At 58.2% G+C, this 24,420-nt stretch overlaps 2 protein-coding genes across 3 annotated transcripts in view; both read left to right on the forward strand.

Moving 5' to 3' along the window:
- The first annotated feature begins 564 nt into the window (after nt 1–564).
- On the forward strand, nt 565–11,214 carry FGF5 (fibroblast growth factor 5). Of its 2 annotated transcripts, none has more exons than XM_087736768.1 (3): nt 565–715; nt 4,963–5,066; nt 9,384–11,214. In XM_087736768.1, the coding sequence occupies exons 2-3, from the start codon at nt 5,037–5,039 to the stop codon at nt 9,726–9,728; spliced, it is 375 nt and encodes a 124-aa protein (XP_087592894.1). In that variant the 5' UTR covers nt 565–715; nt 4,963–5,036; the 3' UTR covers nt 9,729–11,214. The 2 variants fall into 2 exon arrangements, with proteins under 2 accessions (XP_087592894.1, XP_087592893.1); XM_087736767.1 differs by lacking the exon at nt 565–715 and adding an exon at nt 2,057–2,458.
- A 3,873-nt stretch (nt 11,215–15,087) lies between these two features.
- Nucleotides 15,088–24,420, forward strand: part of CFAP299 (cilia and flagella associated protein 299) — a 222,355-nt gene continuing 213,022 nt past the window's right edge. The window contains exons 1-2 of the mRNA XM_087737361.1: nt 15,088–15,203; nt 16,616–16,743. Coding sequence (XP_087593487.1) covers nt 15,099–15,203; nt 16,616–16,743 — 233 coding nt within the window. The 5' untranslated portion in view covers nt 15,088–15,098. The remainder of the gene's footprint in view (nt 15,204–16,615; nt 16,744–24,420) is intronic.

The following is a 24,420-nucleotide window of genomic DNA, read 5'->3' on the forward strand; positions in this document are numbered from 1 at the left end:
GAGGACCAGCTTGGGCAAGCCCACCCGGCAAGTGTCACCTTCCTGGTAGCTTTTCCAATGGGAATTTGGGTTTTCAGGGGTTTCTTTGTTGGGGGGGTGGGGGAAATTGGTCCAGAGGTGTGTGTGAGCAGAGGATGCCTGGCAGCTAGGGTGGCACCAGAAAAGCTGGTGGAAACTGTGGTGATGGACGCTAAGGTCAAAATCGGGGAGGCTGGGCTCGCTGGTGAACCTTTGGGCACGGCAGCTTTGGGTGGGCATCTCCCCCTGGCCTTGCACGTGCCTCCTTCCCGCTCCTGGGCTGCTGCTGGACCCAGCCACCCCTATGATGGCGACTTTAAACATTTTTACATTCACCTTAACTTACAGCAGCAAAAATGGTTTATGGTTTCCTTGACCTGGCTGGAGACCAGAGATTTCCCAGGGGCTGATCCTTCTGCAGCTGCAGCCTTTAAAGCAAGATGCAAAAGGGGAAAACCCTCCGCAAGTGAGGTGGCTGTGCCTCAGCTGTGCTGGTATATAAGGCCCAGTGCAAACACCGTGGGAGAGGTTCATAACCCCTTTAGGGCCTTGTCTTGCTCCTGGATCTGGACATAGAGTCAGCGTGTGCACGTAATTAAATAAACAAGATGAGGTGGGGAAGTGGAAGATTTTACCAGGCCAAGCACTACAGCTGGAAGAAGTAAACAAGCTTCTGAGTGCCCTGACCCTCCTTCAGGTATGTGTATCTATATATAGGGCTGTCTGTATGTACACATTTATATATAAACATGTGTGCGCATACATCTCTGTGTGTGTGTATGTATATATATGAGCTGATAAATAGTTTGAAATTGCAGTCATGTTGTCGTGAGATAATTTCTGTTTGCACCAGACTGTGCCAGGTGTTCGTCAGGCTGGGTATGGCCCCTTAAGTGTCTGTCCCTCCCTGCGCCCCTGCCCTTCAGCTTCCTCCCAAGGCGAAGGTCACCCTCCGGCGTGCCACCCGCTCTGCCTCCTTCCTGCCGAACCCGATCCCTGGGCGCGCAGCCCGGCCCAGCCTGCTGGCCAGAGCCGACCCTGGTGACGGCTGCGGAGTGTGTTCGGGGTAGAGTCTAGGGGGAAAGCCCAGATTTGCAAGAGCAGTAAGGGCGTGCAGGTGCAGAGTCTGGGCTGCGTGCTGGGCAGGGTGAGTCTGGCCGATGCTGGCTTCTGTAGAAGTGAGGTTTTCCCAGTGGCTTCGGGACATGTGCAGGGAGTCGTGAGCAGCCCGAGGAGCCGAAAAAAGCAGAATATGCTTGGTGCTGTGCCGGGGTGATGGATGGGCTGACGCCGCAGGGTCTCCTCCTGCGCCGCGGTGCTGCGTGGCAGTTATCTTTGTAATTGGGAAGAAATACGACCGCCGGTGCTGGCGGGGCACCGGGCACGTGTCAGGGTTAGCGCGCCGGCAGCGGGAGGCCGCGGGGCCGCCATCCCTTCTTGCCTGGGAGCCGCGGGGGACCTCGTGCACAGACAAGGGCCAGCGCTTCCCCGTATGCCTGGAGATGCTGGCGGGGGACTTAGGGTGGCGGCAGGGAGGGGAGCCCCCCGCTGACCCCCAAGGGCTGCTCTCCGGGGCCGAGCACGGCATGGCCACCCCGTGCAGGAGGCAGAGCGGCTTTCCCGCTTGGGGTGCTGCCTCCAGCCCCAAACCCACTCCCTGCCCCTCGCCCGGGCTGGCTGTGCAGCTGCCGGCTGTCATCCCGCCGCGGCCCCGGCCCGGGGGGCTGCAACCCAATCCCTGCCCCTGCCCCCGGGTCCCGCCGGCCCCTCCGCGCCCGGTTGCCCGGCCGGGGTGAAGCCGCTGACAAGGTATTTCTCGGCGGTAACCCGAGGCGCAGCCCCTCCGTCTCGGCGGGGCGGACAAGTTAATTCCCCAGATTTATGCGCCCCCCGAGCCCCAGCATCTGCTGCGGGGGGCGGCGCAGCCGGGGCGGTGCGGGGGGTGCTCGGCGCTGCCGGGGCCGGGCACAGGTGCGGGGCCGCCGCCCGCTTATAAATACCCCGGCGGCGGCGGTGGCAGGGAGGGGCGGCCCGGTCCCCCCGCGCCCGGTCCCCCCCGCCGGGGCTCGGCGGCGGAGCGGGATGCGGCGCGGCGCCCTCCCTCCCGCCGGCAGCATGAGCCCGTTCTTCCTCCTCCTCCTCCTCCTCCTCCTCGCCCTGCCCGCCCGCGCCCGGCGGGAGCAGGTGCCCGGCGGGGCGCAGCCGGGGCCGGCGGGCCGCAACGCCCCCGCGCCTTCCTCCTCCTCCTCCTCCTCCTCCTCCTCCTCCTCCTCCTCCTTCTCCTCCGCGGCGGCGGCGGCGGCGGCGGGGCCGAGCCGCTTCCCGCGGAGCCGCCCGGGGCGGCGGCGGGGCCGGCTGTACTGCCGGGTGGGCATCGGCTTCCACCTCCAGCTGCACCCCGACGGCCGGGTGGACGGCGCCCACGACGCGAGCCCGCTCAGTGAGTGCCCGGGGGCGCGGGGGGCGGCGGGGGGCTCCCCCGGGCGGCGGCATCCCCCTCCCGGCGGGTCTCCTCGGGGGTGCCGGAGCCCCCCGCTCCCTGCCCTCTTCGCCTGGGGTGAGCCGCGGCCCGGGCGGCCTGGGGACGGGTGAATTTGGGGCGCGGGGGGCTGGGGGTGCTGCGCCCCGCGGGCTCGGGTGGGCCGCCGCCCCGGGGAGCGGAGGGAGCTCTGCCCTGCTCGCTTTGGGAAGTGCCGCCCCGCAGGGTTCGCTCGCCTGGAGGAAGCCAGACCGTGGGGAGCGACGCGAGGGCGCGAGGTTTGCGCTCCCACCGCAGCGCCTCGCCGGGGTCCCGGGGCGGGGGGATGCTGCGCCGGGCTCTCCCTCGCACCCCTTTTCCGTCCTTTCCCTGTGTAACTTTTCCATCCTTCCCTCTGCATTCTCATCCTTCCAGCACAGCAGTAGGATATATTCAGTTTAAAAATAGGACTGAGGCTGACGTTCCCCTGAGAGAAAGCTGTGCTAACTCATGGCTTATCCTTTGGGTCGGAGTTGCCGTGATATCCTGTTAAGCGGGAATGAAATGGCAGGCGGGGATGAAAAATCACTTAAAGAGCCTGAGGGCTTGGGCCTGAGGTGACCCTGGCAGCATGCGTGGCTTCAGCTGTCGGGCGTGCTCACGGAGCGAGGGCCGCATCTGGCCTGTACCGAATGGGTCAGGCCCCGGTCTGTGCCGTGGCCCCGCAAAGGAGGGCAGCCCGCGGGCAGGGACGCTGGGAGGCCAGAGACCCTGCCTGGGCTTTTGAGGAGCACTGCAGGTGCGGGGCCAGGAGCGGGTTAGGGGCTGCAAAGGGGATGGATGGAAAAACAGGGCATCCATGCCGAGGCTGTTCTGGGAGATGTGAGTTTGGAGGGGCTGCCTGCGCCGTGCCCCCCCGGACCCTGTCCCACAGCGGCGGGGCGGAGGGACTCTCCCCCGTGAGACGTGCGCAGCCTTCGATGTCACAGCTGTCTCCCAGGGACTTGGATTATGTCAAGTTCCTTCTACTTTAGTCCAAGATTCTCTCCTCAGAAAGGCAGCAGCGGCACCAGCTCCGCACTTCGGAGCGGAGCCAGCCCTGGCTGGGGGCACGTGCTGGTGGGGTGGGGGGCCGGGGTGTTGCCCCAAGGAGCCGGCCCCCAGGGGGAAGAAGTCGGCTTTTGGCAGGGAAACCCCAGTTTTGGCCCCCGGGAAGCTGGGCTCGACCGAGGGCACCTCAGTAACCAGGAGTATGTCTGCCAGCCAGCATGGCCACCCCCCCCGAAGGCCAGCAGGTTTTGGGGTGCCCTGGAGGACAGGGAGCATGCTGGAGAGGGTACGTGCCTTGGTGCAGTGGGGCTGCACAACCCCATGCCTCTTGCCAGTCGCTACCGCTGGGGCATGTGGGGTGAGGAGGGGCGGCCCACCAGCCCCCCAACGAGCTCCCCAGGCCCTCGGTGCCGTGACCTGGGCGCCTCTGGGAGCTGCGCTTCCTCCTTAAAATAAACATGGGAAGTGGTGATCCGATCCCGTGGCGTCCGGGATTTAACCACGGCTTCATGTTTGCTCTTGGCACGTTAATCCGCACGGCCCTTCTTTGGGGCTGGGCGAGATGCTCTCGCGGGCTCCTTCTTCCGGCGCTGGGGCCACCGAGACCCCCCCTGTGGCCACCAAATCCCAGCAGGGCCACCCCAAGGCTGCAGCCGGGCGTAGCAATGCTTTTTCCCCAGGGTGGGAAGGGCACGTTGCGGAGGTGGTGCTTGCCCTGGCTCCCCCCAGCTGGCGAGGGCGTCGGGGGGATGCCTGACCCCCGCTGCCACCCTTCCTCTGCCCCAGGGACGCCGCACTCTGTGGGGCAGTGACGTGTCGGTGCTGCTGCTGACCGATGCTCAGAGGTCGAAGCTGTTCTGTAAGATGAGTTATGGGTCACGCACGCCCCGCCGGGGGTCAGAGCCCCATCCTGCTCAGAAAATGCCCGTTTGAGGGGCAAACGGCTTGTTTTCTCGTCGCGCCCCGCTCGCTGAGTCCTGCTGCGAGGAGGGGCCTAAGGAACCGTTATTGGTACTTCTGGCCCCGAGCGGTGGCTGTGACCCCTTTAGTGCCAGAGTTGGGCGTGCAGGGGGGGCTAGGCTGACCTCAGCAGGCTGGCCGTAGGCACATGGGGCTTTTCCCACCCTCGAGAGGGATTTCCCCAGGGCTGAACTTGTTCTGTCGCAGCCGAGTCAGAAATTGTCCTCTAAAATGCAGCTTTTAACAAAACCCAACCCAAACCACCACCCTGTAGCCATCCCGGAGTCGATGCAGGTCGCTCTGCGGGGCGGAGGGACGGAGCAGGAATGCCGTGAGGATCCTGGCAGCCGAGGGGCAGGGTTGTTTGGAGAGGAATTGCAAACCTATGAGACTGATTTTTTTTTTTTTTTTTTTTTTTCTTTGTCACACCGATGTGAAAAGAACTGTGATTTATTTTGGGATTTCTGTCATCCTAGGTATTTTGGAAATATTTGCTGTGTCTCAGGGGATTGTAGGAATACGAGGAGTTTTCAGCAACAAATTTTTAGCGATGTCAAAAAAAGGAAAACTCCATGCAAGTGTAAGTAAACCCCCTGCTTATCAGTCTGTATTGTTTATTAAAGGCCTTGCGACACCTTCACGTGCACGCGGCAGCGATGCTCGGGGCAGGGCCCCGGCCTGCCGAGCCCCTTCGGCTGCCGGGAGGGCTCCGCGCTGGGTGGCGTTGGCACCGCGCAGACAGATAGGGGACAGGTGGAGCCAAAAACCCTGAAGCCCATGTCCCTGCTTACTGCATTTAACCACGAAAAGTGCCTTTTTTTTTTTTTTTTTTTTTTTTTGCAGTTGGATATTTGCATCAAAAGGACTTGTTCTTTGAGCATTGCCGGTTTATTTTTAGTAACTTCTGCAGCAGATCGCGCAGACGGTTTTAGCCAAATGTCTTCTGGAGAGCAGCAGGCGTGGTGCTGGGAGCCCGCCTGCGCCCGGGCACGTGCCGGGAAGGGGCTGCGGCCCCGGAGTTTTGGCTGGGTTTGCCCCTGGGGGAGAGACGTCCCCCGGTGCGATCGTGCGGCTGCACGCGGGGTTTCGGGCAGGTGAGGTCTGTCCCGCGCGGGACCCTCGCAGCTCGAGTGGAAGAAGCCCAGTGACTCTTGTTTCGGCAGGCTGTTTTCCCGAAGGCTGGGTTTCCTGCGGGCCTAACTGTGCTTTTTCCAGGCTTTTTGCATCGAATGCATCCTGTGAGGCGATTCTGCTTCTTTTTTCAACTTCAAGATGCTGCTTCCTAATTTCTTCCTGTTAGTTCTAGAGATCGTTTAAACAAACAAAAGTAACTACTGTGCTTACATGAAAGTCGTCATCTTTTAAAGCTGTGGATAAATGCATCACCCAAAGAAGGGCATTTGTAAGGCGGCATCTTGGACGAGCCGTCACCCAGGTCTGTTCCCACGGAGCCTGTTCAGGGCTGATAGCCTGGAAGAGGGAGAAGCCAGTGGCCTGCCCCGTGGTTATGAGGCAACCCTCACGGTTGTGAAGTGAATATTACCGATGTGCTTACGCTGCCCGAGCCCGCCGATAGCCTTCAAGTGAGATTTATGAACTAGCCTCTCTCTCCCTCGAGTCTTATTGGAGTGTTGCTCCTGAAACCTAATGATGCTTAAAGGGTGAGCACATGGTTGCTTATTTTAGGAACCAAAGGAGGAGCGGGAACAGCGTCTAGGGCAAAAGGGGAATGGCTGCGCAGAGGAAAACAGGAGGGTAGGAGACCGGGCAGGGAACGGGCGGAGCAGGAGGAGAGCAGTGGAAAGGTAAAGGATGGAGAGGAGAGGAAAGCAGGCGGAGCGTGATCTCTGGACCCTCCAGAGCCTCCACGGCGTACAATGGGCCCCTTATTCAAGCTGAAGCCTTGATTTATGTCCTGGCGCAGGCAGAAATTAAATCAAACCTCGTCGGGGTATGGTTAATTGTCGGCACACAAAGGGCAGTGCCGGAGAGGGACCTCAATTAGGCGGGTCAGAGCAGGGGGTGAGGACACACGATGCCCCGCTCGGATGAAAGCCGTGAATTTGTAGAAACTTGACCCAAATGTCTAAAGATTGCTGGGCTAAATAATGCCGATAATGCAAACCCGGCATCTGTTGTTCTTTCCTGCCTTGGCAGGATAAAGTTATTTCATGGCCTAATGAGTTTTGAGCAGTACAAAGCACGTCCTGCGCCCGTCACTCAGGGCAGCGCTTTGATATGGGAGTCACGCCGGTGACTTTGTGCTGAACTGCAGATAAAAGTCATTCCTGCAGGGATTCAGGCTCCTTCCAAACCGGCTCTCAGGGCCCAGCTTTATCCCAGCTCGGTGCTTTACAGCAGGCCTTCTTCTTTTTTTTTTCGTTTTTTTGATGGCAACTTAATTAAATTACCAAGTGGTTCATTTTTAGAGACACCGGCTTCAGAAAATGACAGTAATCCCGGCAATTATCAGTTGCATGCACAGATGGCTTTTTCCTCGTTAAATCCTCGATCCCCTGTTTGTACATTTTTAGCATGGAAGAGGTTTGGTGTCGGTCTCGGCAGGGGCCGGCATGAACCCCCGAGGAGAGATTTGCCCGCAGGGGGCTCAGGTAATTGTCCTTTCTCAGGAGTTGTTCTCAGTTGACCGAATGCCGCGGTCCTCACTGGGGCAAATCTCTGTTGAATTGGATTTTGAAATTTAGTTGACTTGAGGATTGCTCTTCATGATTGTCTCTGGAGCTGCTGCTCCGCGGCTCTGCGTGCCGTGGCCGCGCCGCCTGCCCTGTGCCGGGAAAAATGCCGTTCCCCCGGCTGAAATGGTGCGGTGGCTGAGCTGAGGGGCCGGGGCGAGGGGAAGCCTGTCGGAGTGATGGCGCGGCAGCAGCTGATGCGCTTCCTGGCGCGGTTTGCGTCGGGGGCCGAGGGCTTCCCTCCGCGCGCGCTGGCTGAGGCTCTCCTCCTTCCCCGCGCCGCCGGCGGGAGCAGCCCACGGCATCCCTCCGTGCCCAGGGCTGGGGACCCCCCCACTTCCCCAAATCCCGCTTTGGAGGGGGTGCTACTCCAGCTCTTAGGGAGCAGTTCCCCGAAAACCACTCTAAGCAGGAGTTTTTCCTGTGATGCTCCAGACGGGGAGCTGGGCAGCCCTCTTTCTGCCACCTCCCTTTGTGGGGCGGCGTTGCCCCAAAAACGCTGGGCCAGATTGGAAACGCCGATTTGGCTTACCCACAAGCAAAGCAGCGGCGAGCTGACCTGTCTGTACAGGCATACATATGAGCAGGGGCACAAGCATCTCCTCCTATTCGCAGCAGCCCTTGCAAAGACTGCTGGAGTGGATTTCAGTATCGGATCCTCGGCTGTGGCCAGCCTCGATGCCCGGGGCGGGGCAGCCAACTTCATCTCCTACACCAAAAAAGCCTGCTCTTGCCATTCGCCCAAATCCCCTGGGGAAAGGCAGGGCCCGTTTCAGGGTCCTGGCAGGGTCCCTTCTGTGTTGAGCACCCTTTCAGGTGTGCATCGGCGCCTCGGTCAACCCTAAAACCTCCCCGTGCAAAGGCCGCTGTGGGGGCCCCTCGCCTGAGCGCTGCTGCTTGTGCCCGGGCTTCGGAGAGCAACGAGGGTCAGCAAAGGCTTGCTCGGGAAGATGAATACCCGTGCATGGACCATGCAGCACTGAGGGTGTATAAAAGACAAGGAAAGCAAAAATGAGTCATCGAGGTGACGTTTCTTTCAAGCGAAGAGCAAAAGAAGACAATTCAAGTGCTGTGAGGACAAAAAAAAGTGCATTGCAGGTGGGGGACTGTGTCACTTGTATTGTAGGACTCAACTCCTCTGGTTAAATTAGGAGTTTACAAATGATCCCAGCCAGCTGGGCCTTCTGCGTGGTTATAAAGCACTGCTTGGGGATTTTGTCTAGTTCTGCGCTGCTGGGCATTTTGAAGCTAGAGAGCAATGCATCCCTTTCACGTCAGTAGTTTTGAAGCGCTGCTTTGCAGTCAGGCTGTGGTGCACCAAGCATCGCTGGAGAAGCTGTCAGGGCACCGGGTACCATGTCCATGGTCAGATTAAAGCGTGGCAAAGGATTTCAGCAGGGTGGCTGGAGGCTGCAGCCAGGTGTCCTAGGGCTGTGGGTACGTAGCTGGGGCGTTATGGCTCTTTTTTTGTATTTTTGTATTTCTGTATGCTTCCCCCCCCCTTGACAACAACAAGGAGCTGTTATGGGCAGGTCAGCCTGTCCTCTCGGGCAGTGGGAAGCCTTTCCCCTCGGCCGTCTGGGAGCCAGTGCGGCCGCCCTGTTTATAAAAGGCGATGCTCTCGGGCTGCAAGTAATTTCTTCAGGTTATCAAGGGACAAAATGCCCTGAGTTCATTTAAGATTAAGAAGAAGGAAAAAAAAAAAATCCAATACAATCAAAGCCATGTTCAGTGAAGCAATGAAAATCTGCATGCAAATTGCCTTTCCAGATTATTAAGTGATGATTCAGTGCCCAAGCGAGGGGTGCGGGGGTGGGAACAGAGATGGAGCAGGGCTCGACCCCAGGGTCCTCGGTGGGGCTGCAGCACAGGGGGTACGGTGCCGCGTCCTCCCTCCTGTCGGCGGGAAGGGCAGGAGAGCTGGGGCGGGAGGGAAGGGTGCTGCTGGGGCAGACTGAGCCTGTTTTCCCGAGAAGGCCCAAAATTGGGTGGCAAGCAGCTACTGAAAGTATCTGTGTTGGGCGTTTTCTAAATTGCTGGGTGCCCGGTGGCCTCGTAGCGGGTTTTGCGGGTGCCCTGTATTGCTGCTCGCTCCTTTGGATCTGGTTTTGGGAGACTTAAAAACCCAGCAAGCGTCGCGGGGCAGGGGACGGGTAAAAACCAGCTCTTTGCTAACGGTGCCCCTGGCTCTGTCCCCTCCGCAGGCCCGGTTCACAGCGGACTGCCAGTTTCGGGAGCGCTTCCAGGAGAACAGCTACAACACCTACGCCTCGGCCGTCCACCGCAGCCCGCGCTCGGGCCGCCAGTGGTACGTGGCGCTCAACAAGCGGGGCAAAGCCAAGCGGGGCTGCAGCCCGCGCGCCCGGCCCCAGCACGTCTCCACGCACTTCCTACCCCGCTTTCGGCAGCCCCAGCCCCCCGAACTCGCCTTCACCGTCACCATCCCCGAAAAGAAGCCCCCGCCGCCACCGAAACCGAAGGTTGCCCTGTCCCCGCCTCGGAAAAACCCTGGCCCCGTCAAGTACCGGCTGAAGTTCCGCTTCGGGTAGCGCGCCGTGGCGGGGACGCCGGCGCGGGAGAGACCGGGCGCCTGGGCAGCTTTTGGGGGTGACCCCACGGGAGACCTGCGTCCCCCCGCCCTGGACGGACGCGGGGAGGCTCCGGGTAGCCGTGTTGGGCTCGGGGTCTTCTCTTCACCTCGCAAACCGGACGGCATCCTGGAGGCGTGCTCCGGGATGACCTAACTTGGGCTTTCCAAAGAGTATTCCTGTGGTGAACAGAAAACACGTGATGGACCTCGAGTTAATTTTCTGTTGTCGAAAGAAGCAGAAAGGTACCTCTACGGCGAACGTATTTTCTTACCTTATTTTCACTAGTGACACTTCTGACAATCACTTTCATACAAGAGAGATGTTCAGAGCCAACCTATTAAGTGCTTTTTTTTCTGTTTGTTTTTTTGCATCTCCTTTTTGCTGCACTTTTTTTCTCCGACCATACCTCAGACACCGTATGTCCAGGTCTGCCCCTTCCCCTTCTCTTACAAATCAGCTCCTCCCTTCCGCAACAAACAAGACCAAGCCCCACAAATTCATTCACCTTATCTGTGGTGCAAGGGTGTCTTAAAACTCTCTGTTGGCAATAATAGATTTTTTTTTTTTTTTTAAGGGTTGCAGGCTTGGGGAGGGTGGCCGTTGGCAGCCCCGCTCCCGGTGGTCTCTCCCGTTCTTCCCTGGACAGCTGGAGGAGCGAGTTTCCTCTTGTCCGTCAAATTATGGCTTCCGTGTCTGTGTTTAAAATACCTCTGCCCCGGCCCCGTGGCATTCCTGCTTGCACAGGGAGGGAGCCGCACCGAGCCCCCTCCCGGGGGGCGGCTGGGGGAGCCCCCCCGCACCTCTGCTCCCCGGGGACGGGGACGCCTTTGGCCCCCCGGGTGCCCACCGGTTTCTTCCAACGGTTTGCGCTGCTGATTAATTTTATCGTTCACAATACAGTGACAGAGGGAGGGGAAAGGGTTTTATTTTATCGTGAGCGTGGCAACGTGGCAATAAATGCTGTTACAGCTATTTGTACCTTCGGAAGTGTTTTTTCCACCCAGGCTGCGCTGTGGCCCTGACTGTTGAGTTCTTTCTTGGTTGCGGTGTTACTCGAGGAGTCGTTGTGCGTATGGAGTTTTTAATCGGCGTTTAGCTGTGTTGTCTAGGTGCAGAAAACAGTAGCATTGAACCTTACCAGTTAAGCCTTAATATGAGCCGAGGCGGGCTCGCATTAGCAAAACCCCTCCCGACCCAAGCCCTGCTCGTTTCGAGCAGCAATAAGGAGGGCAGGCAGCGCTGCCAAGCCTTTTCTCCGAAGCGGATCATGGTACAAATGGCTATTTCCAGTGAAATCGTGGTTCTGTGCCCTTCGTCCTTCTGGGCAGCCCCTGGCCCGACGCATCCGCTCCGTGTGGCAGCAAATGCTTCCACACAAGGGCGCGCGCTCCACGCGCGGGGAGGGATGGGACGCCGGAATAAAATATAATCATGCTTCATTTTATAGCCTGGTTGTGTAATCTCTTGCCTGTCTGCTGTCCGTGCATTTTTTTCTTTTCTTCCCCTGAAGGAGAAAAATGAGCGTTGCTCAATGAGCCGCTACGCATGTCTTTGTCAGAGGGTTTGGCCGGCGTGGTATCGGCGACAGGGTGGAGCAGAGCAAGACGGGTGCACGTGCTGCTTTTGTGTGCCGTGCTCTGCGTACCGCGTGCCGAGACGAACCTCCCGGTGGCGGCTCTGGGGCGGGGGTTTGGGCCCGAATCGCAGCAGGGGAGCGCGAGCCGAACACGGGCACGCTGTGCGCCCCGGCCGCTGCAAGCAAGGCAGCCTGACCGCCAATTTACAAAATACAAATAATGCTGCTTATCTGCTGTTCAGCAGCCAGGCACAATTAGGTGTAATTAATGCTCAGTGAAGCATGGGGCCACCCAAATGATCTAATTGAATGAAAGCATTTGCAGGAGCTGCGTAGGAGGGTGCCAGCCTCAGCCCGGGGTGGCTGCCTGGAGCTCCCCAGGCAGGTAAGAGAGGAGCGAATGCGCCGGTCCCTTGATGCCACTGCTTTCCCTCAGTGGAAAAGGTATTTCTTTTAATCTTACTTTAAGGAAAATTCTTGTCGGTAACTAGCCTGTATGACAAAAAAATGCTTTGATCCATGCGCTGCTGGGCAAAAACTGCTCCCAAACTGAGCTGCAATGGCAGGAGCCAGTGTTTGCCATAGCAACTATTGGGAAGCGTTGCTTGCTCTGTTGCGGTTGCTGGGAGGGATGGGCGCGTGGGGGGCTGCGGTTCGAGCACGTCGCCCTTGGGACTCCCCCGAGGAAGGAGGGGCGCTGGCGGCGGTCGGGTTCCCCCCCAAGCCAGCCCTGCTGCCGCCCCCCTGACTGCAGGGGATGAGCAGCGCCATCACCTCGTGCTTGTGGGTCTGACGCCCACTGACGCCCCTCGCTGTTCCCACCGAGGAGAAGAGGAGCATTTCTCGCATTTCAGAGCTGTCGGGTGAGATTTGGCTGAGGAAGCAGCCCGGGCATCTCTTCTCTCCCGGGGCCGGTGCAACCTGCGCTCCCCTACCCGGGGTTGGTGAGGAGTGGGGTGGGCAGAGGGGGTGCAGGTGCTTTGCCCCCTCGCACCCCATTTCCCACGGGGCGCGGGGGCTGCGTGTCGAGGGCTGCTGCTGAAACACTTGACGTTTGACTTGGGGCTTCTGGCAGCCGGGAGCAGCCCCACAGCACGCAGCGAAGGGATGCTAGCAGGCGCGGGAAGCTGCGGGCGGAGGCTGGCGGCTGATATTACGGTAATTATTGAAATGCAGTCACCCTGTTGCAATGAAGAGGTCTGTGCCACGGCAGACAGCAGTCCGCTAGCAACCTCAGCAGAGAGCCTAAGGCAAGTTAATCTAAGTGGCGTGGACTGACAAACCCTTCCCGTTCCTTTCTGGCCGCTCTTCTGCAAGGAAATTAATAGGTTTGCTTCTCAGGAGGAGACTGAAGGCGTTTAAAAAATGGCTAAATATCTCTATTAAATTTAAAAATAGCCTGTGGACACTTCAGAGACTTTTAAGGAATAAAGCTAAGTTTTTCAGTGTGTTACTTGTCTTTCATTTCAAAAGTGGTTTTGGTGTTGCTTTACTTTTATTTACAGCTGTTGATTGCATTTAAACCTTTCTGGCTCCTGCTTTTGCAAGCGGAGCGGAGGTCATGCTGTACTGGCCAGCTGTTCCCTGAGCAGGACGAGAAGCCCAAAACCTGCAGCAGAAGCCCAGAGCCTCCTGCGGTCCTGCTCCCAAGGCAAGGGCAGCCTCCGCTGCCCTTCAGCAACTGGGGATTTACTGGGAGCGAGGGCGTGAGACCAAAACGCTTCTCTTCCTCCTTCCTGCTTGTGGGTAGCACCTAAGTCTTCCATGCTGGTGGAAGTATTGCTCCTGCGGAATCAACGGGAGCCAGAGTACGCTCGCTGTTGTGACTTCAGGGAGGGAAAACTGTTGTGACGGTCCAGGAAGAGAAGAGAGGCTCCGGCTCTGGCTTTGCAGCCTGTCAGCTGCTCCCGTTTCATCTGAGTGGATTTATTGTCTTGGCTTCAACAGCAACAGCGCTAATTGCTGGACTCTTAAACAGATTTTTGTATTTATTTTAGATAAAAGCTCTTCATATTGCCTTAAAATCTGGTTGCACGCAGGGGAAAAACCTTCTGGGAAACCCAAGGCGGGGGGGCTTTCCTACCCCTCCTCTTGGCGGGCTGAGGGCAGCGGGGCATGCTGGGGAAGGGGTTCTGCGTGTGGGGACCGCGGGGAGGTCTGGCTGCCGGGAGCCCGCGGGGAGGGTTGTGCGTCAGCCGGCTGGGTGGCCTTCGGTGCCGGACCAGCGGCCTCTCGGGCAATTTTAATCATGGAGCAGGCTGAGAGCAGGGCGGGTACGAGCCCGGCAGCGGGTGGCGTCCGGGGAGCCAGGACATGTGAAGATAGCATGGATGTATGAAGTTAACCGTCCTAGGACACCAGCACGATGCCTCCGCGCTTTTTGTTAGGAAGGCTAAAAATGGCGCGATTGCACAATGTGGACCAATACCTACAATTTGCCCTTTTTTTCTCTTCCATTTGCTTTCTGAGTCATCTTTTCCTGCAGGCTTTGCAGATATAAAAAGTCTCAGATGTTGACTAGGCAAAGTACCGCATGGGGAGAGACGTGGTGCCTCTGGAAGCTCAGCTCCAAGCGTGACGTTCGCAAGTGCCAGAACACGTGCGGAGCCTCCCGGGAGCAGCTGACTTCCTTTTTGCTCTGCAACGCTGGTGTTCCCCCCAGCTGGCTCGCTTTGCCACGCGCTCCCCGGGCAGCCTGGGCGCCTGCCCGCCGCGGGCTGCACTGGTGGCCTCTTCCCCCGGGGGTGTAGCTGCAAAGTGTCCTTATCACCCGATGGGGAAAACGTTGGCTTAAACCCCGCATATTTTGCGAAGCTGGGAGTTGGCATGGTGTGTCATTTTTTGGTTTGTGGGTTTTTTTTTTGTCTTCTACCGTGTGGTGCTGGGGTGAAAAAGCTGGAAAGGAAACAAACGACGGGGATTCCCAAATTCCTTTCCAAACAACTGCCGCCTTCAAAGGACGCGCAGCTCCACGCGGAGCTGAGACAGGGGCTGCAGGGCGCAGGGTGGAGCGCAGCGAGCTGCTGGCCGTGCCCAGCTCCGGGTTGTTGGTGCGTTTGTTAAAATTCTGAAATGAGAAGCAGCCCCTCCGTTCCCCCTCTCCCCATCGCATCTTGTTTTTAACCCCTGCAGCCCTCTCTGCAGAGGTGCATCGTCTCCCACATCCCCCGCAGTCCCTGCTGCGCTGCGGGCCGCGGTGTGTTGCAGCCGCGGGCCTTCAGCAGCGCCCCCTGCCGCAGGGGCAGGAGCTGGCGGGCAGGCGGCTGCAGACGCCCCGTGCCGGGCCCTGCCTTCCCACAGCGCCCCGTTACGGCTTCGTTTCCACTGCTCGGAAGCGGGATGGCCCCAAACCCCTGCACTGGAACAGAGGCCGAAAATCAGCCACCCGCGTGTCTCACAGCCTCAGGGCGGGAGGCGCGGCTGGGCCCGCGGCGGCGTCCGGCGGAGGCTGCAGGTGCTTGCGCTAACGGGGCGGGGGAAGCGGGGGTGCCCCTCAGTTACGTTCCCCGCCGGGGTCCGCTGCTGCCGGGGTCCGCTGCTGCCGGGGTCCGCTGCCCCCCTCCCTCCCGCCCCGCTGCCCGCTCCGCACCGCTCTCGTGAGCGGCACCGCCCCCCCCCCCCGAAACCAGACCCGAACCCGCACCCCCACCGACCGCGCGGCGCCGCTCGCGGGGCCCCGCCCCCCGAGCCTGCAAGGCCGCGGCGCGCGCGGCGGGGCGGGGCGGGAGAGGGCGGCGCGTGCCGCCGCCGCCATGGCGCCGCCGCCGTTGCCAGGGACGCGCGATGGCGGCCGCTGCCCCGGCTACGCGGAGTCCTTGGCGGCGCGGCCGGCGGACCGCGACCGCCGCTACCTGGAGGTCAGTGCGAGGCGGGGGGCTGCGGGGGGCTGCCCGCTGTGCGGGCCTGGGGCCTGTGCTCCGGCCGCTGCCCCGCGGCGGCGGGGCGGGAGGGCGGGCTGCGAGCTGGCCGCGCTCCTGGCGCCCCTGAGGCGCAGGGGGCCGCTGGTACCGCCCGCCTCCTCGGGGGACCGGCCGCCCCGCTCCTCCCGGCGCGGGCCGTCCCCGCGGGAGGGCGGCAGGCGGCACGGGGCCGGGGCACCGGCGCCCCCGGCGCGGCGGCGGCGAGGCCGGAGGGGCAGGCCGGGGGGTCCGCGGCTGGGTCGGTCCGAGCGGGGCTCTGCTCGCCGGCAGGCTGCGGAGCGCGGGCGGGGAGCGGAAAGGCCGCGGCGGCCGCAGCCGCTTGCGTGTCCGTGCGGTTGCCGTTGGGGCCGGCCCAGAGACCCAGCCTGGCCGCCCGCCCCGCCCGTCCCGGGGTGCGGCGTGAGGAGCGGGCGGCGGGGCGGGCTCTGACGGGCCCAGGCAGCCTCAGGCCCGCGCTGCCCCGGCTCCTCGCCAGAACTGGGGCGAGGGGCTTGTCCAGCCTTGCCAAGCCCCGTTGTCGGGCTGAATCGGTCCGAGGGAGGTGCCTGGTCGAACAAGGCGCATCACAGCCACGCTCGCAGGGCGCTGACTGCTGAACCGTTTCAGCTCTAAAAGCGATAGCGCACATGGCTGGGTGGAAAAGGCTTGGGGGGAAGCGGCAGCAGGTTTTCTGCCTCCCCCTCGGAAGGCAGGCGGTACCGCTTACAGGTTTGCTCTCGGAGAGCCGCTGCCTGGCCCCGTTCGGCTCTAAGCGATGGGGACCCAGCCTGGCGGCCCGGGAAGAGCTGGCCGGGCGCCGGGCTGGGCCGGGGCGGCAGGGGGTGTTTGGAGGGCCTTGCCCGTCGGGGCTGGCCAGGCATACCCGCTTCAGCTGGGGGAAATGGCTCCCCCCGCCTGCGGCTCCCCCGCGGGGGTGCTCCTTTAGGCTCGGGGCTGGGTTTCCAGCTGCAGGTACGGAAAGAGGAGCGCAGGTCCCTTCCCGGGGCCCCGGTGCGGTGCGGGCGGAGGCAGGCGGGCCGGGACCTGCGGGGCTGCAGCGGCGGCGCGGTGCTGCGGGGGGGGGGATTCCCGGGGCTGCCCCGCGCAGCTGGTCCCAGGGCCTCCCGTACCCTCGGCGCGGTGCCCCGGTCGCTGAGCCCCGCGGGGCCGCGCAGCGCCTGCGGAGAGGCGGGGGCCGCGCCGGCACCGGGGCAGCCGCCGGGAGGCCGCGCCCGCCGCGCCGCCAGGGGTCGCCCTCCGCCCGCGCCGGCGGCGAGCGCGGGGCCCGGGGGCGGCGGGGGGCGGCGGGGGTCCCGGGGCCGCGTGCCCGGCGCTCACCGGGCCCCCTGCCCCTCTTCTCCTTCCCGCAGAGCGAGGCGGTGGGGCGGCAGCTGGTGGAGCTGGGCTTCCGCGGCTCCGGGGACGTGCTGCGGCGGGAGGAGTTCGAGGCCCGGGCGGCGGCGGCGGCGGCGGCGGGGCTGGCGGCGGCCCCTCAGAAGTAAGTGCCCGCCCGCCGGGGCGCGCGGCGCCGGGCAGGGGCCCTGCGGCTGCGGGACGGGGGCCGTGTCCGCCCCGCGGCCTCGCAGCCTGCGCTCAGCTCCTCGCCCGGCTCCCACAGGCGCTGTGACACCGGGTGCCTCTCCCCGGCAGCCGAGTCCCGGCCCCGGGGCTGCTGCGCGACCGGGGCGGGGGGCGTCTGCGGGCGCGCGCTGCTCCTGCTTGTCCCCCTTCCCCTGGGCTCAGACACCGTCGCAAGGGGGAGGAGGCAGCGGTGTTTCGTAGCTGGCAGATGCGGTTCAGACCCCTAAGCGCTGCTGCTTGCTTGCAGAACACCGCGCTTCAGCCCCGGGCCGCCCTTGCGAGGCTGCAGCCCGGGGGCTTGCGTGTCCCAGCCCGAGAGGCCGCCGGTTGAAGCTGAGCGGCGGGGAGCGCAGCGGGGGCTGGAGGGGCCTGCGCTGCCCGCTTGTTAGGCTTCGGACCGAGTCCGTTCAGCCGGGTGCTCTGGGGATCCTTCCCGGCCAGCAGCGAGGGGGAAGCTCGTCCCGGTGCCCTGCGAGCGTTTCTGGGGTGCGTCCCTGGGCCGGGGCGGCGGGGACTGCCGCGGGAGGGCTGTCGTGACGCGGGAGGGCTGTCGTGACGCGGGAGGGCTGAAGCACGTCGCGCAGAGCTCCGTGAGAACCGGCGCTTGGGAGGAGGTTCACATGGCTCAGGCTGGATGAGGCCCCCCTGGATGTTGTTGCAGGGTGTCTGCTCTTCCGCGTGGGCTGTTTGGCTTCCATTTCCAAAAGCCTTTGAGAGGAGAGCTGCTGCACCTTCCAGCAGTCTCCAATAAAGGAAGTTCAAGCAGTGCATCTGCATTTTTTTTTTTAGGCTATTGTTTTGTTTTGACTCCTGCTGTCTCCTACTTGTCACAGCGTGTATAGCTACCGCCTGCACTTCCCACCGAAACTCAGGTCGCACTGAGAATTCGGTGCTTTGCAGTAAAGCTTTGTCGTGTCTTGTGGCTGGTTCCCCCTGCCTCTTTATGTTTGCACCTTTTCCGCTCTGTTTAACCAGCCTGCAAATCTTAAAACATTTAGCTGCTTACTTTTCTGGTTTCTTCTTTTCTTTGCCTCTTGAGAATAATAAATGAACAACGCCTGCAAATAGTGAACTTTTTTCTGGTGCCTTGCTACAAGAAGCCAAATAAGGTTATTGCAATACTTATTGTGTCAACATGGTTGGTGAATAGTAGAGCCACTGAGCAGTCTTGGTCTGCTGTGGTGCTAGTCCTTTTCGTGCTCTAGGGAAATTATCATTTAATAATTTAACAGCGTGTGTCAAGTGCTTTTTGTAGCATTTGTGGGCCGAGGACGTGTGTGCTGTGTAGTTAAGCTATTGCCATGGTTCCTGTACAATCCTGCGTCGCCCTTCTATTCCAGGCGTAAGGTGACTTTTTCTTCATTTAAGGACTTAAGCGTTCACGTCACTATATGGAGAAATTAATTTTGCTAACCTTAATTTGCAAAGGCTTAATTACTTGACTAAGGACAAAAAGAATCGATTTTCTTTCCTACCTATTGAGGCTTGTAACCCTGAGCGGCTGCTGCCCGAGGTACTCTGCAGCCCGAGGAAGCTGATGGCGACAGTGCTGATGGCATCAGGAGAGTACGAACTGAACTGAGACGGCTGAGACGGTCTCGTCAAGTTTGTTTCTAAAGCACTGACCATTATTCATTACTCTTCTGGCGATTCCCTGGGGGGGGGGGGGGGGGAGATGAGTGAAAACGAGCTAAAGCCGGAGCTCTCAGCGCAGTTGTCTCTCTCCTTGATGTCTTGAGTGGGTGTCATCCTGCCCGTTTCAGCCCGGTTATTCTTTGTTTGGCTTGTAGGTGGGGGTGGCAGGGTTAAGTGGCTTATTTGAACCGCCTTTGGTTGAGCGGATTAACCAAATGTCTGTGTCAGGAGTTGCTGCTGTCAGGGCTTCCGCATTGTCTGCTTGCGAAAATAGAGCTCCGCCGTGCTCTGAGCAGAAAAACATCTCCTCGAGTAGGAGTTGGCCGCACAGGTCTCAGAAACGGAGGCTGTTCATTGTGAGAGCCCGGGCTCTTCTTGGGTATGAGAGCAAACCCCGCGGGCAGGCGCCGGGAGGGTTTCTGCTCGGCTGCCCCCCCGCTGCCCCCCACGACGGGGCGGCCTGCGCTGCTGCCCGTCCCCATCGGCCGCTCCACCAAAGGAAAGCTCCGCGCCTCCTTGAGTCAGAGCTGGGGGCGCGCGGTGAGCGGCTATTTGGATGCAAACACAGAGGAATTAGCTGCGAAGTGACTTGCTGTGTTCTCCTTGGGGAGCAAGCTCGGGTTTAATGGTTTGGGAAATACCTGCAAGTGGCTGACGTTCATAACAACGGGGTTCCCGCGGGCGCAGCGCTCCGGGCCCTCGGGAGCCGTGTGCGCCAGGAGCACTGCACAACAGCACCCTCGGGCTCCGGTTGCTAAAAAGTAGTAAAATAAGCCCACAGCCATAATACGCATTGCCTCTGCTGCGTTTTGGCTCCGTGGTGTGCCCCTGGGTGTTACGCGTAGCTGCTGTTTGCTGTAGGCTTCCAAAATTCCCATTTTGTTTTTCGGGTTCGTCTGTCAGCGGTCAGAAACACTTCGTTTCCACAGGCTGTAGTAGCTGGCAGCCGTTTAGTGCCAGGCCTTCCCCTGCTGCAGCTGTATCGCGGCACAGTCACAGAAACGTGTAATTTACTGGGAAGGTGAAGCGAAGATTGGCGACTGGCAGGTCTCCTCTTAGCCGCCACAAAATCCTAACGAGCACGTTCCCGTGGAGCGGCGACCCGTGAGCAGCACAGAATTCAGTAGGTGATGTAGAGCAGTAGTAAAGGTGAGCACAGAGGAGGTGGTGATTCTTAGCATGCTACTCTGTTTTTGTAGTTGTGGCTTAAACGTAATGGTCAGGGTTTGCTGAAGAACTACGTTGTCTCCTTCCTGAGTAGGAAGGCTCGTCTCGAGTAATATTTGACGAATTAGCTTCAGAGTAGCTACGTATTGCACCATATTGCAAATCTGCTTCTGATCAGAAGGGCCAATATTTTCCCTGAAATGTCTAGAGTGGTAGTGTGGTTTTCCTCGGAATCCTTTCCTCCGCCTTCTGAATGCCTCTTGCTTAGTTAAATACCGGTATCAGCTAAGACAGGTACTCGGCAGGAGTGGTAGGACTTTGTTTACAAATGGTAAAAGTAAGTTGAGTACGTGTTGCAGAAAATGGGTCTGGGCGGGCTGGAGGCAGTGCGTTTATTTCTTCTTCTGGACTCTCTGTGAAGCAGTCTTAAACTTTTCTGGTCTCAGCGACACCTGTGAAGTCAAGGGAAAATTGATAGGGGACAATGAATAGAAGTAAGACTCGTTCCTTTAAAATACTTTGTGCTTTTCCACAAAAAGGGGTGTTGTCAGAGAGCTGGGTTTTGGCTTTTTCTTTGTGGTGAGAACAAAGAACCGGGATAATAAAAAACAGCGAACCGCAGACTTTGAGAGGCAGATAGAAGCACAACACGCCGTCTGTTCTTTGCGACAAGGATGCGTGTGTGTTCTTTGGGGTCTGAAATGAAGGGGCTTGAGCCCAGGGTTGTGTTGTATGTCCTTTAGCATAGGCCAATTGGAAGTAAATTTTTTTTTTTTAATTGGGTCATCTCTAAATGAGTGCAAGGTTGTTTATTCTTTCTGTTGTCCAGAGTGACAGAGGTGGAAAAGCCTCACGTTCCTCAAAAGCGTCCTGTAACTTGCGTAGCATTGCTGTTTGAGAGCAGCTGTGTTTCTTCAGCTGAGCATGCACAGAACAAATAAAACTCTGGTTGACATCAGGAGAGGAACCAACTCACTGTCAGTCTCCCAGCTGGAAAGAGAGTATTGCCTTATGACGCTTTGAGCTCCTCTTCTGATGGAGCAGTTGGAGGCAGCAGCGGCTGGGAACTGCCTTTGTATTTCAAAGCCTGGATCCAGGCTGCGCGGACGTCTGACACCTGTACGTCACCCGTACGTGGGCTTTACTGGGGGGTTATTGTGGCCTGTGCCTACCGGGGAACTGCACTACCCTGGCACGGGTTTGAAGTGACTTCTGAATGGCACGTGAGTGTTTGCTCTCCGCAAGATCTAGTACCAAGCAACACCAATAGAACTGTAAGTCACCCCCTTTTCAACTCCTGCTGTACTGCTGTCCACGTTGAAGAGGGGCCTTTGGTGCTGTCCCGGCCCCGGGCATGGTTTCTGTAGCCATGAGTTGTCTCTGGCCCCTGTGCAGGGAATTGCTAAAGCCTGCAGTCGGAGGAGCAGTGGCTGAAAGGGGGAGGATGCTTAGGATAGGGATCTTGTATCTCCCTCTGCTTCAGGGTTTTGGTGCCTTACCTGATGTAACCAGGAGAGGCCTCCCTCTACTTAAGATTCACAGCCCTTGAGCTCTCATCTGACTGCTTAGTAGTATGAATAAACTATGATAAGGGGGGAAAAAACCCCAAACAAAAGAACTGGAGCTGTCCTCGTTAAGGCTTTCCTCTGGAGCAAAGGCTGCTGCTTCCATTCGGAGGATGAGGGCTGTTGCACTCAGGCAGGCGTCGGAAATGCTTCCTAGCTGCCTCTGTGCAGGGATATTTACAGCCCTGTCCTGGGAAATGCAAGAATAATGTCCAGCTACAAGCACAGAGCGTTGGATCTTTGTCCTCTGAAATGGGTCTGTCTCATGTGGAGAATACTGTTTTTTTTTTTTTTGTAGTTGTTTGTTTTGTTTTTTAATTTTAACTTTTATTTTTATTTTTGGCCAGGGGGGAGTATGAGGGTGACTGGTCAGCCCAGTCAGGATGAGTGCCTGAGGAGGGGAGGGTGTCCTGGGTTCCAGCATCGCTCCCAGGGCTGCTTTTCTGTGGCTTAACACACCGGCACCGGCCTTTGGAGCAGGGACAGGAGCACAGAAATATTTATCCCGTGCAAATGTGGGTGGGAGTGGAAGAGCAAATGGGGTTTTGCTCCTGAGCAGTAAAAAACCTGGATTTAAGTTCCATCAGCCAGAGGAGGGAATGAAACCCTGGTGCCAGCCGTCCCGGGAGCGCGTGTTAAGCCGTTGGACAGATGTTACCATCTTCTCTTTTATCTTTTGCCTAACGTGATTCGGGAGGCACCTTACAGACCGCCCCTTTCTCAGAGAAAGCAGAGAAGGAAGCAGAAGGGGGAGCTCGTTTCATTTCTGCAAACTCTAGGCTTGAGACGGTTGCCGAGCAGTTTGCTTTCCCGTGTTCTGCAAGCGTCCTACCGAGCGCAGTTACCTTGAACCTGTCTCTCTCAGGCATCTGGTCCCTTGGTGCTGCTCCTCCCTTGTCCTTTACTCGGGAGGAGTGGGCTCAGAAGCGCCTCCGGCTACTGCACGTGTTTTGATGCGTACAAATGTTTCTCTTAGAAAAGCCATCAGGTCTAACTAAAACCTATTCCTTTTACAAACCATGTGGAAAAGAGGTACTTTGGTACCTGGGTCAGTAGTAGGTCTTTGGCTGTCGTCTCTTTCTTCAGTGCGTTGTTAAGCAGGCCACTGAAACAAACCATGAAAAGCGAGGGAGGGAATGTTGCTTTCCTTTTTTTAAATACTGCGTTGGATTTCAGTATTGCAAGCGGTCCCACTGCAATATAATGGAAAATGAAATTTCAGGACTCTGCACTTGATGGTAGCCTAAATCTTTTAAAGTGTTTCAGTGATAGGAAATGCCAAATCCCAAAGCAATTATATGTCTATAATGTTACGTGCAGCATCTTTCTTTAAAACAAAATCATTGGTTAGGGGTTTTTGCGTGTGTGTACATACGGTCGAAAGGCTTTTCTTGTGTACAGAAAGAAAAAAAGAAATCAGCCGAAAGCAGGCCTTCATTCAGTATCTAGGATTTGAAATTACAGTTTGATTCTTCCTTCAAATCTTCCCTCTGGTTCTGGTGCTCGAGTGGCTCTGTACCCCGGGCAGGCCTCACGGACTCTGCTGCGACTGCAGGGAAGGCTCTCCACCGCTACAGGGTAACCTGTGGATTGACGTGTCTTTGAGAGTGCTTGCGTTGTGCGAATCGAGTTGTGGCTGAGTATTGCAGGGATGCTCCTGCCGAGGGGGGTGCGGCGAGGGCTGAATCTGCTCATTCTTGACGGAGTGTGGGAAGTGACCTTCTCTGAATGCACCTAAGGATCGTGGAGGAAAGCGGCATGAGTGTAGGACTTGCCTTTCCCATTTTAGCTCATAAATTAATTGCAGCTTTGGCACGGACTATACCTTCACTGAGCAGGGAAGGGGGAAAGGTACAGTCTGTACTAGCGAGTGCGCCCAGCTGCTTCCGTGGAAGGATGTGGGGAGGGAGTGATGCGCTCGGTTCGCTGGGTGGGCCAGCGTCTTACAGCCAAGGATGGGTCGAGGATAGCTCTTTTAGTCACTTGTGGCTTTTTAGGTAGCATGAAAAATACGGCGTGAACCTGCTCGTTCCTAGGCTGAAATGCTGAAAGGCGCTGAAGGCAGCCGGGTGCCCAGTTGCCAGTGAATTAACCAGCTAACTTCCTCCGAGGCTTTGAAGAGCCAAGTCCCCGCAGATGCGGCAGAGCCCCTCCTGGTTTTGTCCCCTGCCAAATCTCCCCCAGAGCTGTTACTAAGCTCCGATAGAGGTTTTTTTTTTTTTTTTTTTTCCTCTTCTGTGATGTTATGGAAAAAGTATGGTTAATTATATTTCATATCAACGTGCCTCTGCGCTCTTAGCACTTGCTGGGACTAGAGGCCAAACAGCGTGAGTCATGTGGCTGACAGTCTGCTTTTTGGCTCAAGCAGAATGAGTAAGAACTGGAGAACGTGCAAGAAAATCCATGGCAGGAATATCTCAGAGCTTTTCTTTTCTTCCCTCTTTTTATAAGCCCATAATGTGTAGATAACATTTAGATTGATATCAATGTTGGAAGGCTTCTCTGAGCTGAATTTTTTGAAGCTTGCACATGTCTCGGTAATTCAAGGTTGGGTAAACAGAGCAAACTGGAACAGCTTTAAGAATGTTTCATGGTGGCCCTTCTGGCCCAGGAAAGTAGCTTTTTTGGACATCTTCCTGTGCTCTCTGTGTTTCTCTCCTCCTTCTCCACCCCCTCCCTTAGAGTCTTTTAAACCAGTACCTTCGTGGGAAGGGGAGGATGACCCATTCCTGTCCCTAAACCAAATAGCAGGATTGAGACAGGGTTTTTCCCCTCTCTGAATTTTTACTGCTTGTTCTACTGTTAAAATAGCAGCATGTTTTTCTCAACAGTTCGGTGCAAAGTGGCGCTTTCTCAGACTGGTGAAGGAAGGAGACAAAGGCAACTCCCACTCTTCCTGGAAGACGGACTCTTTGACAGTTGTTTCTGATGATCTAGAGACCTGCTAGTTCTTTCTGCTTCTGTCATGGTTTGAAACTCCTGAGATCCCGCCTTAGAAAGGAGCGGGCTTGAGACTTGCTTTTTACCCAGAAAGTGATAATTGTGCAGAAAGTGCTAGGAGATGAATTAGTTGGTTAGGTTTTAGAATGGTGTAGTTGGTAGCGTCACCGGTAGGTGCTGATCATCTTGGACTCTTTCCCTTCTGATACTTGAAAATTTTCTCCATGTCCTGTTACATCTTGCCACCTATGTCTGTCTCTCGGTTAGCGTTTTTCCACACTCCCAGC

Source organism: Nipponia nippon, unplaced genomic scaffold (assembly GCF_047370975.1).
Source record: "Nipponia nippon isolate SJK-2023a ecotype South Korea unplaced genomic scaffold, ASM4737097v1 scaffold_6, whole genome shotgun sequence".
Classification (NCBI taxonomy): Eukaryota; Metazoa; Chordata; class Aves; order Pelecaniformes; family Threskiornithidae; genus Nipponia; species Nipponia nippon.